The following is a 19,099-nucleotide window of genomic DNA, read 5'->3' as shown; positions in this document are numbered from 1 at the left end:
TGAACAGACCACAAGCGTCAGCTTGTCAACAGCGAACAGTTTGGACATGACGGTGATTGCTCTTGGAGGAAGGCAGTTCCATCGTGTGAAATGTCAGTTACCAAGTAATTTTAATCAGGGTATAGTGTGTTGAACAAAGGGAGTAAATCCACTAGTAAGTGTCTGGATACAGTGGGAATTCAAATTGGATCGTTAATTTCAAGTTGTTTTCATTCATCTCTAAACCAAAGGCTATTGATACTTCGGGGGGGGGGGGGGGGGCATTTGCATTAAGAAGCTTTCAGTTCGCATGGGTTTCGCTCTGAAATTTACTGTGCTCTTGACTGACTAGGGGTACGCCATGGATTTTCGACTGAAGAAAGGGTCCACCAGCTGAAAAGGTTGGGAAGCCCTGCTCTAAGCTAAAACCACGAAAATCAGCGGGGCCAATATGTGCATCTCTGCTTGGTCGTCATAAATAGTCTGGTGAACAAAGCAGACCATTTCTATCCTGTATAGTTATTGGTGACGAGAACTGATGTCCGTATGCCAAATAAGGAAAAGAAAGGAATTATTTTGTCCAAACAAAGCAGAAACCTGCACGCATGCGTAAAAGATAATTTTATGCGTCTGGTGGTACAGCGTCGCTATGATGTACTACGAATTGCCTCCTTACTGACATTCACTGTCAACAACTGAGACGTCTTGTACACGCAAGCCAAGACCAACGGACAGGAAGGCTCCCTGAAGTGATGCTACTCCACGATAAGGCCGCCTCTTATTCGGCTGGACTGACGAAAAACACTACACAGGAGATAGGCTGGGAAGTCATTCGATAACCACGTTATTCACCTGACATTGCGACCTCGGACTTTCAGCTTTTCAGTTCTCAATTGAACAATGTTCAAGAACTTGTTTTCCGGATGAAAATGGGCTCCGAACGTGGATCTACGAGTTCTTCGCATCAAAACCATGTGATTTTTACAGCCATGGACTCGAATAGTTACCATAGCGCTGGCAGACTTTGTAAATAATAAAGGATAGTATATTATTGCTGGCTAAAGCCTCTGTTATGTGTATATGTGGTGCCGACCGGGCTTGCCGAGCGGTTCTAGGCTCTACAGTCTGGAACCGCGCGACCACTACGGTAGCAGGTTCGAATCCTGCCTCGGGTATGGATGTGTGTCATGTCCTTAGGTTAGTTAGGTTTAAGTAGTTCTAAGTTCTAGGGGACTGATGACCTCAGAAGTTAAGTCCCATAGTGCTCAGAGCCATTTCGTATCTGTGGTGTTTACTAAACTTATGGTAAAACGCTACGAACTTACGCTCCAAACGTAAGTCTTACGTTACAACCAGACGAGCATTACCGGCGGCAAAACATTTAATGCACGTCTGGCTGTAACGGAAAACTTATGTACATTATAGTGCTACTTAACGATGAAAAATAATATTACGACGATGTCAAACCTTATTTTCATGATATAAAGAAGAATTGACGATATTAAAAATGTAATTATAATTTAATTATTTTAATTTTTGTGCTCAGTGACTCAAATACTTTCTAGTGCACGGAATAAACTAGCATTGTTTGTACTACGAAACTATATATGGTTGTTAAGTGACAACAGATTCTATGTAAGACATTTTGTCCGGGCGGTTTTTGTTCTCGTACTGGTCGTTAGAGAAAGAAAAGTTTCTTTATCGATGTATGTAATGTGAATGTATAAAGGCTATAAAAAGGAGAGAGAGAGATAATCCTTGCGGACAATCACCATATTGTATAAGAAAAGGTAAATACAAGTTATTCAAAACAAATATCTCTAAAGTGTATCGTCTTGTGATTTCTAAAGACTGAAAACTGCGGTGTTTAATCTAAACCTGTCCTGAATAACAGCGAAGAACATTTATGTCATCATATATTTTCTTCGTTTAACGACGGTTGTGATCCTCATGTTATTTTTTATTACGCGACGTGTTAGGAATATTTTCATTACACGCGCAAAAGTGCACAAAGCTTTAATCGAACCTGCATCTTTCGGAAACGATAACTCTTAATCAGTATAATTACGCGAACACCGTCTAAATCGCAACCGTGATCACAAAAGTGTTTCCTGGACCTGATTTTTATAAATGTGTAGACTTGAAAGCGAACAGCATTGCACCATCGCTGGCTCGCAACAATTGAAAGAAAACAAAACATGGACTGAACAACTTTAAATTTTAACGCCGTCAGCGTTACGAAGTCTGAAAGACGTAAGTTAATTAATTAAATATTAACAGGAAGAGAATTATTAAATTTTAAAGATTAAATCTTAGCAAGAATTTCAAGCATTTTAGCATCATTACGTTTCTTTGCATTAGTACTTGAGTATCAGATACCATCATATCTATTTAAAAGACAGTGCGTAAATAAAATTGCCACCTTTTATAATTGTTATTATAGCAATTCAACATGGGATTTGGTAATGGACAAGATACCCAAAACTACTCATCAGTGATTAAATACAACTCTTGCAAAGATTCTTTTACAGCGTGACAAGTTGAGAGTGTAGTGTGTCCTTTAGCAGCAGGTGGCGGCTGACTCACGAGTGGTGTGCGGGGTCCCAGGCGCCTCGCAGGTCGTCGCTGGGGCAGCCGAGGAACGGCTTGGCCAGGTGGACGGCCACGTCCAGCAGCTCGACGGCGACGTTCCAGGCGGCCAGCGCGCGCGCAGACGGCTTGGCCCGCGAGATGTACACCGAAGACAGCACCAGGCCCGCAGCCGTGAAGCCCAGACCCACAGAGCCTGCGGAAGGCCACCAACACTCACGTTACACACTCATGTGATGGGATAGCGATATGCAGATGGCTCCAGTATCGCGTACACAAGGTATAAAAAGGCAGTGCGTCCCATCCTATGTTATGCCAGTCCTGCCTGGATATCTGCCCCCCCCCCCCCCCAAATTCTATAAGTCCCTCCAGATCCTTGAGCGTCATGCACTCCGCCTCGCCTTCCGTATACGCCTCCCGTCCCCCACGCGGATCCTCTATGATCTCATTCCTTTCCCCCATCTGCTCCTATTCCTCGAACATATCCGCATCCTCTACACCTCCCGCCGTCTTGAACCCCCTCACCCCCTGGTTGCTCCTCTCCTCTCCGATCCCCGCCCCCTTCCACGTCTTCGCCGTTGTGTCCCCCCTACCCTCCATCTCTACACCCTACATCTCCTTTCCCAAGGCGCCTTCCATCAACTCCCCCTCCCGGATGATGCCCTCTCTCCCTCCATTTATCCCTCCTATCAACTCTGATCCTCACTCCCCCTCCTTTCCTCTGTCCTTCTCCCAGGCTCCCTCTCCCCCCTTCCATCCTCTTTCTTCCCCACCTCCCCTCTCTTTGCCCCTTTCTCTCCCCCGAGTCCTTTTACATTTCCCTCCTCTGCCTCCTTTCATTCCCTCTCGCGTCTGCCCTTCTCCCCCTTTATTAGTCCTCTCCCTCCTTGGTTCCCCCCCTTTTCGTTTTTTTCCTCTCCTCCCTCCTTGTTTTTCCCCCTCCTCCAGGTCCCCCCCCCATCTGCCTTTGGATCGGGAGTGCCATATTTGTGCCGCCATTTTCGTGCAGTGTTTTACAGTGTGTGTTTTTCCAGTGAGTGTTCCGTGTTGTGTCATTTGGGAAGTGTAGCGAACAGCCATCATATGTCGCTGGGTGTGATTTTTTTATCTCTTGCGAACAGAAACCAGACTGTCGCCATGTTTTTTAATTGTGTGTCTACTATGTTACTTGTCTGATTCCTGTGTATTTTATCAAAATTGCCAACCCCTTTGCTTTCTGTTTTAACTTTCCGCATTTTTACGCCATTTTACACTTTAAATCACCATTTTATCGCCTGTTTTTCCTTGTTTCTTTCTTCTTCCTTTTTTTTTAAAAAAAAGGCTGTAGGCTGTGGAGCAGCGTAGTAAGCTGCTGCCAGCCCGCCCCCTTCGGGGGGAATTGAAAATCAATAAAAAAAAAAAGAAAAAAGAAAAAGAGCGGAGCTGTCATTTGTACTCAGGCGATTCATGTGAAAAGGTCTCCGCCGCTATTATGGCCGCAGACGGAAATTAACAAACTTCGAACGCGGAATGGTGGTCGCAGCTAGACGGGATATTCCATTTCCGAAATCTTCAGGGATTTCAGTATTCCACGATCACAGTGTCCACAGTGTGCGTGTGTCGAATACCAAATTTCAGGCGTTACCTCTCACAACGGACAACGGGACAACGCAGTGGCCGGCGGCCTTCACTTAGGGGGGTAGGACGTCAAACGGACCGACTTGGAGCAGGAGAGGTACCACAGGACATTTTAATTTCCACTGTCTATACTTTTACAAAACAATTCGTAAAACTTTGCCAGCATGACCAGGAAGGATTCAGAATCCACACTCATAGCAGTGGAAGTTCGAAAACATAACGAAATAATTTTTTTTACATGTGAAATTTCGTCATTTTTTCACTTACTAATGGCAGTATTTGTTGCTATAGGTCCACTTTTCTTCATAAGTAAGAGAGATTCTTCGATGCATTGTGCACAGCATACAAACCATACTTAAAGGTGTATGAAGCTCTACAATTTTCGAAATCTATTACAAACTGTGGAAAAAATTGAGGTAATTAACTATAAAATTTGTGTTTTTCCTAAACATGAAGTTTAAAATATAACAGTTCATTCGTTTTTTCATAAATTAAATAAATTCTAGAGTTTCATACACCTGTGAGTATGGTATGTGTGATGCGCAAAATTCATCGAAGAATCTCTCTAACTTATGAAGAAAAGCGTACCTATAGCAACAAATACGGCCATTAGCAAGTGAAAAAAATGATGAAATTTCACACGTAAAAAAATTTATTCTGTTATGTTTTCGAACTTCCACTGCAGTGAGTGTGAATCCTGAATGCTTCCTGGTCATGCTGACAAAGTTTTATTAATTTATTTGTAAAAGTATAGGCAGTGGAAATTAAAATGTCCTGTGATGCCTCTCCTGCTCCAACTCGGCCCCTTTCAGTTGCTATCCCCCTTAACGACCGAGAGCCGCGGCGATTGCGTGGAGTTGCCAGTGCGAACAGGAAAGGAACACTGCGCGAAACAGAGTGAGTTGTACAACAAACGTATCCGTTAGGGCAGTGCGGCGAAATTTGGAGGTAATGGGCTGCGGCAGCAGATGACCGAGACGAGTGCCTTTGCTAACAGCACGACATCGCCTGCAGTGGATCTCCTCGGCTCTTTACCATATCGGTTGGACCCTAGACGCCTGGAAAATCACGGCCTGGTCCGATGAGTCCCGATGCGTGGGCTTTGTTGATATCGAATAGACTGGATCCTCTGGTGCAACTCAACCGATCATTGACTGGAAATGGTTATGTTCGGCTACTTAGAAACCATTTACAGCCATTCATGAACTTCACTTTACCAAACCACGAAGAAATGTTTATGGATGACAAGGCGCCATGTCAGAACATTATGCACAATTAGAGCGGATCTGGCCACGTGGATCTCCCAACTTGAATTCCATTGAACTTTTATGGGGCATAATCGAGAAGTCAGTTCGTGCACAAAATCCTGCACCGCCAACACTTTCGCAATTATGGACGGCTATAGAGGTAGCATGGCTCAATATTGGTGTAGCGGTCTTCCGACGACTTGTTAAGCCCGTGTAACGTCGAGTTGATGCTCTACCCCGGACAAAAGGAGGTCCGACACGGTATTAGGAGGAATCCCTGGCTTTTGTCACCTCAGTGTATCTTAGGCGCTAGCTCAAGTAACTATCAGGGGCTAAGCGAGTAGCTTTTAGCCTTAACATTCCTCTTCTGGGGAAGAAAAGAAGGAAGATGCTCCCGGATAGCCGTACGTGTTAAAGGGGGCGCTACAGGGACGGGAAGGCAAGCCGGCCCCGCATGAAATGCGCCCAGAGGATTAACGACGAATCCCGTCTCAGTTGCACGATTCCCAGAAAACCTTTACACGTTTTCATGTGGCTAACACCGCACGCAGACACTTGAAATACACATATTCCGTACCGGTGTGGGGGTGGAGGGGGGGGTAAAGGAGTAACGACAGGAAGGGCTTCCGGCCACCCCTTAAAAACTAACCATCCCACATCCAGCAGTAGCCACACCTACCCCGAAAAGACGCGGGAAAAAGACGCAAAAAAAAGAAGAAGAAAAATGGAGGAAGATTATGGCTTGCGACGAGGACATCAGCGACGTAACACGATGTCGGACTGGGGGAAGGATGGGAAAAGAAATACATCGTCCGCCCAAAAAGTCACGTGACTCATTTTGGTTCAAATGGCTCTGAGCACTATGGGACTTAACTGCTGAGGTCATCAGTCCTCTAGAACTTAGAACTACTTAAACCTAACTAACCTAAGGACATCACACACATCCATGCCCGAGGCAGGATTCGAACCTGCGACCGTAGCTGTCACGCGGTTCCAGACTGTAGCGCCTAGAATCGCTCGGCCACTCCGGCCGGCTGACTCATTTTATTCGTGGAGTATAACTGACGTCAGCGCAGTAACTACAGTGGTAGCTTGAACTAAGAACTGTAAACAACAGATGTCCAATCGACCAGTCAGTCGCGAGCAGGCAGTTTTAAGCAGCTAACGTGCGAACGTAGCGTGTCGACGTCGTCGTGTCACAGATCGGAATGGAGAAACATCTGTGAATCAAGTATTCAGTTCTCCAAAATGTTATGAAGAAGAGACAAGTGTGTCCAAAGTTTGTCCAGCACACTTTGAGTCCCGAACAGAAACAGCGATGTGTGGACATCTGCAGTGACTCGACTGATACGCAAAAGGAGGATAATTCTCTTTTGGAGAAAGTCATCACGGGTGAAGAGATTTTGTGTTATCATTACGACCCTAGCACAAAACGACAAAGTGCAAAAATTCATATAAAACGCCAACGCCTTGACGACATAACCGACAATCAAGCCAGTATGACACTCGAGTTGAAGAACATCCCAAAGAAGGACTTCTGTGACAGTTTCACGGGGTTGTATTAACGTTCTGTGCGTTGTACTCAAGTGAGGGGAGACTATATTGAACATCTGAAGCATAAAACCGCCATCTTAACTATTACATAATGTTTATTAATCCAATGAAAAACTTTTTGAACTAACGGAGTAGGCCGCGCACTTTTCTAATTAACTACCCCACTGTTTTCCTTAAACCATTAATGGAAACCAAGATAAACCTAAGGATTGGTGATCGGACGGTGTTTAGAACCACCAGGTTCCCAGAATGACGTACGGGAAATGTATTCATGAACCGCCATCGGCTGGTGCCGGACTGCGCCTCGAACTTGGATTTACCCGAGCGGTCGCCTTAACCGCTTCGGCTATGCACGCCTCCCCGAAAGGACATTGAATCTTACTTCTTAATAAAGGCACTGCTATTTCACATTTATTCGCCGACATGAGAACCTCAGCTCTCAGTAAAAATATGTGCTTGCTGGATGGGAATATATGCAGTGTACGAGTGCAGGTTGTGACATATGGAAGTTTGGGTCTGGCCGTCATTCAAGCACGGGTAGATGAAGATGTTGACCTCAGTATGAGGGTGCTGCAGTGCTAGGGGAGAGCTATGGTCTTCTGGAGCACCTCACATTCGTCATTGTAGGTTGCAGTGAGCTCTCACTAACTTCTGTGATATCGATATGTGTTGCTGACATTGCGACTCAAATGTGCGAACCATGTGTCACTTGATCAGTCTCCCTAATTCTCTGGGAGAAACTTCTATGCTGATTCTGGACCACAGGCGTAGACTATAGCAACAACTTCCGATTTCCTCGGAACATCAGTGAAGTATATGTGTAACGAAAGGTTTGTGGCGCTGTTTGCATATTGTAACGACTGGTTGTTACAACACTTGTGTTGTGGAAGGTACAGTGGTGGGCATTTGAGAATGAGATTTCTCGTGTCGAAACTAGTTATGAGAGAATAAAGAACAAGTACTCCTGTACGTGAGAAAGGATTATTTCATGCTCATCCGCGTATATTTTCCGAAACAAGGCGTTGTAAGGACATTTAGACAGGGTGTTGGAAATGCTGCTAATGGCTGAAGATGGGGCAGGAGATGATTACATTAAACTTCATGCAACGTGAAACGTGATGCAGCGAAGTATGCTAATAGATAAAGCAGATTGCATCCAAGGAAGCTAAGATGCAGGATATGGGTTAAATATAGAATGAGAAGACTTGCAGACACAAAAACTGAGAATAGAGGGCTCCATGTGAGACTATTATTGGAAATTATACTTTTAGCTGATAGATCAAGGAGCTGATGGCCGATTTCTAACGGATGTAGAACGATCCCCTGCGTCAAATAAATACCGTCAAATTACAGCAGATTTGAATGATACACGCAACATCGCACGCCAGCTATGTGATGTTATTGCTGCAGGATTGCTGTTAACTATGGTAACGTTTACGTCGACAAAAACAGTTCAATGACCCCGGTAAGTGATGCACCACGGATGCAAAGTGGTTTAAAGATAAGCTAAGCGACGTGCGAAAGGACTCCTAAAAGCAACAAAGCAATAGAAGAATGAAGTATAATACCTTTGTTATATGAGTATATTCACAGACAGCTTTTGATGGAATATTTTGTTACCAGTTCTCTCACGTAAGTGCTCATTTTGCTTACAACGAGACACTGAACATGCATTCGGATGACGATGGTCCTATATAGGCCTACTGTTCGGCAATCAAGAACTGGTCTCCCTCCTGGAAATTTTAAGAAATTTAGGGCAACTACGGCAAAACCAGTTCTTGATTTCCGAACAGGGCGGGTTGCTCGCAAATGGACTCGGTAGATTTTCTTTCCTTGTCTCAGCTTGTGCCCATGCCTAATGACTTTCGTCGACACCATATAGCACCCTGATCTTTCTTCCTTTTCTCATTTTGCTTACTCTACGCGAAAGTATTTAACTATGTACACTCCTGGAAATGGAAAAAAGAACACATTGACACCGGTGTGTCAGACGCACCATACTTGCTCCGGACACTGCGAGAGGGCTGTACAAGCAATGATCACACGCACGGCACAGCGGACACACCAGGAACCGCGGTGTTGGCCGTCGAATGGCGCTAGCTGCGCAGTATTTGTGCAGCGCCGCCGTCAGTGTCAGCCAGTTTGCCGTGGCATACGGAGCTCCATCGCAGTCTTCAACACTGGTAGCATGCCGCGACAGCGTGGACGTGAACCGTATGTGCAGTTGACGGACTTTGAGCGAGGGCGTATAGTGGGCATGCGGGAGGCCGGGTGGACGTACCACCGAATTGCTCAACACGTGGGGCGTGAGGTCTCCACAGTACATCGATGTTGTCGCCAGTGGTCGGCGGAAGGTGCACGTGCCCGTCGACCTGGGACCGGACCGCAGCGACGCACGGATGCACACCAAGACCGTAGAATCCTACGCAGTGCCGTAGGGGACCGCACCGCCACTTCCCAGCAAATTAGGGACACTGTTGCTCCTGGGGTATCGGCGAGGACCATTCGCAACCGTCTCCATGAAGCTGGGCTACGGTCCCGCACACCGTTAGGCCGTCTTCCGCTCACGCCCCAACATCGTGCAGCCCGCCTCCAGTGGTGTCGCGACAGGCGTGAATGGAGGGACGAATGGAGACGTGTCGTCTTCAGCGATGAGAGTCGCTTCTGCCTTGGTGCCAATGATGGTCGTATGCGTGTTTGGCGCCGTGCAGGTGAGCGCCACAATCAGGACTGCATACGACCGAGGCACACAGGGCCAACACCCGGCATCATGGTGTGGGGAGCGATCTCCTACACTGGCCGTACACCACTGGTGATCGTCGAGGGGACACTGAATAGTGCACGGTACATCCAAACCGTCATCGAACCCATCGTTCTACCATTCCTAGACCGGCAAGGGAACTTGCTGTTCCAACAGGACAATGCACATCCGCATGTATACCGTGCCACCCAACGTGCTCTAGAAGGTGTAAGTCAACTACCCTGGCCAGCAATATCTCCGGATCTGTCCCCCATTGAGCATGTTTGGGACTGGATGAAGCGTCGTCTCACGCGGTCTGCACGTCCAGCACGAACGCTGGTCCAACTGAGGCGCCAGGTGGAAATGGCATGGCAAGCCGTTCCACAGGACTACGTCCAGCATCTCTACGATCGTCTCCATGGGAGAATAGCAGCCTGCATTGCTGCGAAAGGTGCATATACACTGTACTAGTGCCGACATTGTGCATGCTCTGTTGTCTGTGTCTATGTGCCTGTGGTTCTGTCAGTGTGATCATGTGATGTATCTGACCCCAGGAATGTGTCAATAAAGTTTCCCCTTCCTGGGACAATGAATTCACGGTGTTCTTATTTCAATTTCTAGGAGTGTATTTAAAAAAAAGAAATACGTTGCGCTACCCGCACGTGCGTAATTGTAATAGTTTTAAATGTGTACGACAAGAAATATCGAAATTCCAGAATGAAATTTTCACTCTGCAGCGGAGTGTGCGCTGATGTGAAACTTAGTGTCAGATTGAAACTTTGTGCCGGACCGAATTCGAACTCTTGGACCTTTGCCTTTTGCGGGCAAGTGCTCTACCATCTAAGCTACCCAAGCCGTGAGGATGGGTCGTGAGTCGTGTTTGGGTGGCTCATATGGTGCCCGCACGGTAGCTCACCGTGTTCGGTCAGAGGGCCGATTGTCCTCTGTAATAAAAATATTGAGTAAAGGAATCAACGATCAACTTGAATGGATGTCATGTGACGTCCGCCCAGACAAAATGAAACGAACAATACCGAACAAGAAAGATGGCGTAACGGTTAGAGTGTCTGCCTAGTAAGCGGGAGGCCCGGGTCCGAATACCACAAAGGCACGTGAAGCTACCCTCTGTAACAACAAACTAAGTGAATGGATCCACAAAGAACTTGAACGGGTGTCATCGGACGTCGGCCCCGAGCTAATTCAACGAACAATATAGAACAAAATGTGATTAAAAAATGATGGTAGAGCACTTGCTCGTAAAACGCAAAGGTCGAATTTCGAATCTCGGTCCGGCACACAGTTTTAATCTGTTAGGAAGTTTCACATCAGCGCACACTCCGCTGCAGATTCTGGAATTTCGATATTTCTTGTCATATACATTTAAAACTATTACAATTATGCACACGCGAGCAACGTAACGTATTTCTTTTTTTAATATATATAGTTTCATGTAGAGTAAGCAAAATAAGGAAAGGAAGAAAGATCAGGGTTCAATATGGCGTCGACAAAAGTCATTAGATACGGGAACAAACTGAGATAAGGCAAGAAAATCTGCCGAGTCCATGTGTAAGCAACGTGCCCTGTTCGGCAATCGAGAATTGGTTTTGCCGTATTTTCCCTAAATTTCTTAAAATTTCCAGGAGGGGGCGAGTTCTTGACACTCTATCGATGTTGTCTGTCGTGATTCTTCACTCTTCGGTCCGTTACAGCTAGCGTTGGTGCCAGTGTTTCCGGCCGGTGAAGACATTCCAGAATCTTAATACCAGCTACGCCATGCTAGACGCTGCAGCTGAATTTACTGCAATTTAGTGTGAGACACTATGAGGCGATTCTCAATGTGTTTCTCCATGTGAATGCCCCGCAAACGTTTGTAACACGAATTGAATTGGCCACATTTTTAGACGTGCTTTATATTCAGAAGTCGTGCAGACAAGAAGTGCGTCGTTAAACGGACGTATGAGCTGGAGAACTGACCTGTGATGAGGCTGGCCCTGGAGGCAGACTGCCGGAACTGCGTCTCCATGTACTTGGGCATGAAGGTCCAGTAGCCCACGTACCCGAACATGAAGCACACCGAACTGATCGTGTTCAGCATCAGCACCTTGTTCCGCAGCAGCCGCAGCAAAGCTTGTCGGAAGTCTGCACACAAAGTTCATCACCTTCATTAACGTCATCGTCACTGTTATCGTTACACTTATGTTGCAGCTAATGAAACAGTAATGTAAAACTTTAGCTTCTGCACTACTGGCCATTAAAATTGCTACACCAAGAAGAAATGTAGATGATAAACGGGTATTCATTGGACAAATATATTATACTTGAACTGACATGTGATTAAATTTTCACCCAATTTGGGTGCATAGATCCTGAGAAATCAGTACCCAGAACAACCACCACTGGCCGCAACCATCGCTGGCCGTAATAAATGCCTTGATACGCCTGGGCATTGAGTCAAACAGAGCTTGTATGGCGTGTACAGGTACAGCTGTCCATGCAGCTTCAACACGATACCACAGTTCATCAAGAGTAGTGAATGGCGTATTGTGACGAGACAGTTGCTGGGCCACCATTGACCAGACGCTTTCAATTGGTGAGAGATCTGGAGAATGTGCCGGCCAGGGAAGCAGTCGGACATTTTCTCTACCCAGAAAGGCCCGTACAGAATCTGCAACATGCAGTCGTGCATTGTTGTTGTTGTTGTCTTCAGTCCTGAGATTGGTTTGATGCAGCTCTCCATGCTACTCTATCCTGTGCAAGCTTCTTCATCTCCCCGTACTTACTGCAACCTACATCCTTCTGAATCTGCTTAGTGTATTCATCTCTTGGTCTCCCTCTACGATTTTTACCCTCCACGCTGCCCTCCAATGCTAAATTTGTGACCCTTGATGCCTTAGAACATGTCCTACCAACCGGTCCCTTCTTCTAGTCAAGTTGTGCCACAAATTCCTCTTCTCCCCAATTCTATTCAATACCTCCTCATTAGTTATGGGATCTACCCATCTAACCTTCAGCATTCTTCTGTAGCACCACATTTCGAAAGCTTCTATTCTCTTCTTGTCCAAACTATTTATCGTCCATGTTTCACTTCCATACATGGCTACACTCCATACAAATACTTTCAGAAACGACTTCCTGACACTTAAATCTATACTTGATGTTAACAAATTTCTCTTCTTCAGAAACGCTTTCCTTGCCATTGCCAGTCTACATTTTATATCCTCTCTACTTCGACCATCGTCAGTTATTTTGCTCCTCAAATAGCAAAACTCCTTTACTGCTTTAAGTGTCTCATTTCCTAACCTAATTCCCTCTGCATCACCCGACTTAATTCGACAACATTCCATTATCCTCGTTTTGTTTTCATTGATGTTTATCTCATATCCTCCTTTCAAGACACTTTCCATTCCGTTCAACAGCTCTTCCAAGTCCGTTGCTGTCTCTGACGGAATTACAATGCCATCGGCGAACCTCAACGTTTTTATTTCTTCTCCGTGGACTCTAACACCTAATCCGACTTTTTCTTTTGTTTCCTTTGCAGCTTGCTCAATATACAGATCGAATAACATCGGGGACAGGCTACAACCCTGTCTCACTCCCTTCCCAACTGCTACATTACCCTGCTGAAATGTAGGGTTTCGCAGGGATCGAACGAAGGTAGAGCCACGGGTCGTAACACATCTGAAATGTAACGTCCACTTTTCAAAGTGCCGTCAATGTGAACAAGAGGTGACCGAGACGTGTAACCAATGGCACCCCATACCATCACGCCAGGTGATACGCTTGTATGGCGTTGACGAATACACGCTTCCAATGCACGTTCACCGCGATGTCGCCAAACACGGATGCGACCATCATGATACTGTAAACAGAACCTGGTGTCATCCGAAAAAATGATGTTTCGCCATTCGTGCACCCAGGTTCGTCGTTGAGTACTCCATCGCAGGCGCTCCTGTCTGTGATGCAGCGTCAAGGGTAACCGCAGCCATGGTCTCCGAGCTGATAGCCCATGTTGCTGCAAACGTCGTCGAACTGTTTGTGCGGATTGTGGTCGTCTTGCTAACGTCCCCATCTGTTGACTCAGGGATCGAGACGTGGCTGCACGATCCGTCACAGCCCTGCGGATAAGATGCCTGTCATCTCGACTGCTAGTGATACGAGGCCGTTGGGATCCAGCACGGCGTTCCTATCACCCTCCTGAACTCACCGATTCCATATTCTGCTAACAGTCATTGGATCTCGACCAACGCGAGCAGCAATGTCGCGATACGATAAACCGCAATCGCGATAGGCTACAATCCAACCTTTATCAAAGTCGGAAATGTGATGGTGCGCATTTCTCCTCCTTAAACGAGGCATCACAACAACGTTTCACCAGGCAACGCCGGTCAACTGCTCTTTGTGTATGAGAAATCGATTGGAATCTTTCCTCATGTCAGAAAGTTGTAGGTGTCGCCACCGGCGCCAACCTTGTGTGAATGCTCTGAAAGGCTAATCATTTGAATATCACAGCGCCTCCTTCCTGTCGGTTTAATTTTTCGTCTGTAGCACGTCATCTTCGTGGTGTAGCAATTTTTATGGCCAGTAGTGTACAAAGATGGTATAATATTTATGGCACATAAAACTTAAGAAGATGTTAACGGCGGTAACATCCAGACATAGCGGTGTCAAACCAAAGTCGGAAACGCGAATCGATACCACAGACATTAGCAAGGGCTCCCTGCAATCCGCAACAACCAATAGGAGTCTCCAGAAGACCACGACTCCCTTTCAGCATAGAAGCCCCCTCACGCTGAAGTCAATATAATGTTAAGGATGTAAGAACTGAGCCCCAGTTCGCCATCTCAGCTATAGCAGTCAACATCTCATGTAGAAAAGTGTAATATACTTTAGTAAATGTTGCATTTTGGGCTGCCAGACAACACTTTATTAAACTGAGCACCAAGTGATGCTTTCATAGTCAACGACGTAAATTTTCGAGCAATCTTGTGGCAAAGAACTGTGTCAAAGTTAACTAAATCTTTTATTTATTTAGATAATAGAGTGAACTAAAATTCCATGTGTTCTAGTTTGATGAGGTTTCTCCCACAGCGACCCAAGAACCCACAGTTACAGCCAGACGTAACTAGTTTCGTCGAGTAACAACACTAACATATGATTTATGTTCCAGAGCTATATGACCGTAGCTGTAGTAAGGTACACTGATTGCATCACGACTGGTTTCAGTCGAAAAAACAAGTGATGCTGTCAACGGTCTTCGTAACATATAGTCACAGAATTGTGCCGATATAGTAATTCTGTAAGTATAATTGTCTTAACTTTAAATGTTGTGTAAGATGAGTAGACTTATTGAGTCATGAAATTTTTTGAAATTTTTTGATCATTAGTTATCCGACTGCCCGTCTGCCTGTCAGTCTGTAAAGATCTATTTTTTTCAGGAATGGATTGACGTATCAAGCTGACATTTATATCACGTATTAACGTCTACGTTCCCTTGGTGGCGTAAAAAATTGAGGGTTTCAACCAATGAAATCAAAAGATACGACCATTCATGTCACATATTTCGATACTCGCAAACTCAGTCGAAACCCATAGGATTCTTCCCGTTGATTTAGACTCAAGAAATGTGGCAAGTTTCTCACTACAAGAAAGGAAAAAAAATCTGAAAATAGGTAATTTGTAACTATATCTCACAAATAAAAACTTTTTGTCCTTTGTTATCCAACTGTCTGTCCGTCCATCAGTTAAGATCGTCTTTTTTTCAGGGGTGGGTAGACGTATACTTTGCCTCTATCGATATCGATAACAGGAAAAAAGCGTCGAGATTCTCGATTTCCTGGATGGATGAGTCATCGGCGTACTTAACTATGTTTGTACGGAACCCTCGGTGCGCAATCCTGATCACAATTATCCGAAATTTTTCACATTCAAAATACCCTTCCTGGATGGATGAGTCATCGGCGTACTTAACTATGTTTGTACGGAACCCTCGGTGCGCAATCCTGATCACAATTATCCGAAATTTTTCACATTCAAAATACCCTTCTCGGATTTGCCCCCGAATGACACTGTGTTAGATCCCACAATATCTCTTTGAAATAACGTCTGGTATCTTCTGTTGATTACGTAAACTTACTACTGCCAGTCGCGCTTTACAGCAGTAGCTAATGTAACCACCTGAAGATGTCGGACAGTTGTTTCGAAGAAGTATTGTAGGGCCTACACTATAACATCCAGCGGAAAACTGGTGAGATAAATGTGCAATAGAAATACCAGGACAGCCTGCAAAACCAATATTTGTTGTCTTTTCTTTTGGTTTTTGAATCGTCTTGATGTGGCCGGTCACGAATTCCTCTCTTGTGCCAAACTCTTCACCTCGGAGTAGCAACTGCAACCTACGTCCTCAATTATTTGCTGGATGTCTTCCATACTCTGTTTCCCTTTACAGTTTTTACCCTCTCCCACTTCCTGTAGTACCACGGAAGTTATTCCCTGATGTCTTAACAGATGTCCTATCATCCTGTCCCTTCTTCTTGCCAGTGTTTTCCATCTATTCCTTTCTTCGCCGATTCTATGGATAACCTCCTCATTCCTTATCTTATCAGTCCACCTAATTTCCAACATTATTCTATAGCAGCACATATCAAAATCTTCGATTCTCTTCTTTTGCAGTTTTCAAACAGTCCATGTTTAATTACCATACAATGTTGTGCTCCAAACGTACGTTCTCAGAAATTTCTTCCTTAAATTAAGTGCTATGTTTGATACTAGTAGATTTCTCTTGACCAGGAATGCTGTTTTTGCTAGTGCTACTCTTCCCAGATAGCATAATCAACTACTTCGTGATCCACAATCCTGATGTTAAGTTTCTCAACATTCACATTTCTCTTACTTCTCATTACTTTTGCCTTTTTTCGATTTACTCTCTGTTCATATTCTGTACCCATTACACTGTTCATTCACTTCAACAGAGCCTGTAATTCTTCTGCACTTTCTTTGAGGATAGCAATGTCATCAGCGAATCTTGTCGTTGATATCGTCTCGCCTTGAATTTTAATTCTGCTTCCAATCTTGAACCTTTCTTTTACTTCCGTCATTGCTTCATAGATGTATATATTGAACAGTAGGGGCAAAAGATTACGTCCCTGTCTTACATTCTTTTTAATCCGAGCACTTCGTTCTTCATCTTCTAATCTTATAGTATCCTCTTGGTTCTGGTACATATTGTATATTACCCGTCTTTTCCAATAGATTACTCCTATTTTTCTCAGAATTTCGAACATCTTGCACCATCTGACATTGTCTAACGCTTTTTGTAGATCGACAAATATTATGAGCATGTCTCGATTTATTTTTTCTTTTTCTTCAGTTTTGCTTCCATTATCAGCGTCTCAAAAATGAGATCGACAGGAAGTGCAGAATGGCTAAGCAGTGATGGCTAGAGGACAAATGTAAGGATGTAGAGGCTTATCTCACTAGGGGTAAGATAGATACTGCCTACAGGAAAATTAAAGAGACCTTTGCAGAAAAGAGAACCACATGTATGAATATCAAGAGCTCAGATGGAAACCCAGTTCTAAGCAAAGAAGGGAAAACAGAAAGGTGGAAGGAGTATATAGAGGGTCTATACAAGGGCGATGTTCTTGAAGACAATATTATGGAAGTGAAAGAGGATGTAGATGAAGATGAAATGGGAGACATGATACTGCGTGAAGAGTTTGACAGAACACTGAAAGACCTAAGTCGAAATAAGGCCCCGGGAGTAGGCAACATTTCATTAGAACTGCTGACAGCCTTGGGGGAGCCAGTCCTGACAAAACTCTACCATCTGGTGAGCAAGATGTATGAGACAGGCGAAATACCCTCAGACTTCAAGGAGAATATAATAATTCCAATCCCAAAGAAAGCAGGTGTTGACAGATGTGAAAATTACCGAACTATCAGTTTAATAAGTCACAGCTGCAAAATACTAACGCGAATTCTTTACAGACGAATGGAAAAACTGGTAGAAGCCGACCTCGGGGAAGATCAGTTTGGATTCCGTAGAAATGTTGGAACACGTGAGACAATACTGACCCTACGACTTATCTTAGAAGAAAGATTAAGGAAAGGCAAACCTACGTTTCTAGCATTTGTAGACTTAGAGAAAGCTTTTGACAATGTTGACTGGAATACTCTCTTTCAAATTCTGAAGGCGGCAGGGGTAAAATACAGGGAGCGAAAGGCTATTTACAATTTGTACAGAAAGCAGATGGCAGTTATAAGAGTCAAGGGGCATGAAAGGGAAGCAGTGGTTGGGAAGGGAGTGAGACAGGGTTGTAGCCTCTCCCCGATGCTGTTCAATCTGTATATTGAGCAAGCAGTAAAGGAGACGAAAGAAAAGTTCGGAGTAGGTATTAAAATCCGTGGAGAAGATATAAAAACTTTGAGGTTCGCCGATGACATTGTAATTCTGTCAGAGACAGCAAAGGCCTTGGAAGAGCAGTTGAACGGAATGGACAGTGCCTTGAAAGGAGGATATAAGATGAACATCAACGAAAGCAAAACGAGGATAATGGAATGTAGTCGAATTAAGTCAGGTGCTGTTGAGGGAATTAGATTAGGAAATGACACACTTAAAGTAGTAAAGGAGTTTTGCTATTTGGGGAGCAAAATAACTGATGATGGTCGAAGTAGAGAGGATGTAAAATGTAGACTGGCAATGGCAAGGAAAGCGTTTCTGAAGAAGAGAAATTTGTTAACATCGAGTATAGATTTAAGTGTCAGGAAGTCGTTTCTGAAAGTATTTGTATGGAGTGTACCCATGTATGGAAGTAAAACATGGACGATAAATAGTTCGCACAAGAAGAGAATAGAAGCTTTCGAAATGTGGTGCTACAGAAGAATGCTGGAGATTAGATGGGTAGATCACATAACTAATGAGGAGGTATTGAATAGGATTGGGGAGAAGAGAAGTTTGTGGCACAACTTGACTAGAAGAAGGGATCGGTTGGTAGGACATGTTATAAGGCATCAAGGGATCACCAATTTAGTACTGGAGGCAGCGTGGAGGGTAAAAATTGTAGAGGGAGACCAAGAGATGAATACACTAAGCAGATTCAGAAGGTACTGGGAGATGAAGAGGCTTGCACAGGATAGAGTAGCATGGAGAGCTGCATCAAACCAGGCTCAGGACTGAAGACCACGACAACAACATCAGCCGCAGCGTCAGAATTGCCTCTCTGGTACCCTTACCTTTTCTAAAGCCAAACTGATCGTTATCTAAAAATGGTTCAAATTGCTCTGAGCACTATGGGACTTAACATCTGAGGTCATCAGTCCCCTAGAACTTTGAACTACTTGAACCTAACTAACATCACACACGTCCATGCCCGAG

The 19,099-nt window shown here is 44.7% G+C and overlaps 1 protein-coding gene across 1 annotated transcript in view; it reads right to left on the bottom strand.

Annotated features, from left to right (window-relative positions):
* The window catches only part of LOC126124802 (solute carrier organic anion transporter family member 74D-like), a 241,642-nt gene that overhangs the window by 29,837 nt on the left and 192,706 nt on the right, over positions 1-19,099 (bottom strand). The window contains exons 8-9 of the mRNA XM_049915128.1: positions 11,701-11,865; positions 2,566-2,764 (exon numbers count right to left, since the gene is read on the bottom strand). Of these exons, the coding sequence (XP_049771085.1) occupies positions 2,566-2,764; positions 11,701-11,865 (364 nt within the window). The remainder of the gene's footprint in view (positions 1-2,565; positions 2,765-11,700; positions 11,866-19,099) is intronic.

The sequence above is a fragment of the Schistocerca cancellata genome, chromosome 1 (assembly GCF_023864275.1).
Source record: "Schistocerca cancellata isolate TAMUIC-IGC-003103 chromosome 1, iqSchCanc2.1, whole genome shotgun sequence".
Lineage (NCBI taxonomy): Eukaryota > Metazoa > Arthropoda > Insecta > Orthoptera > Acrididae > Schistocerca > Schistocerca cancellata.
Note: the sequence above shows the minus strand (reverse complement) of the source record. Positions and strands in the feature narration are given on the sequence as shown.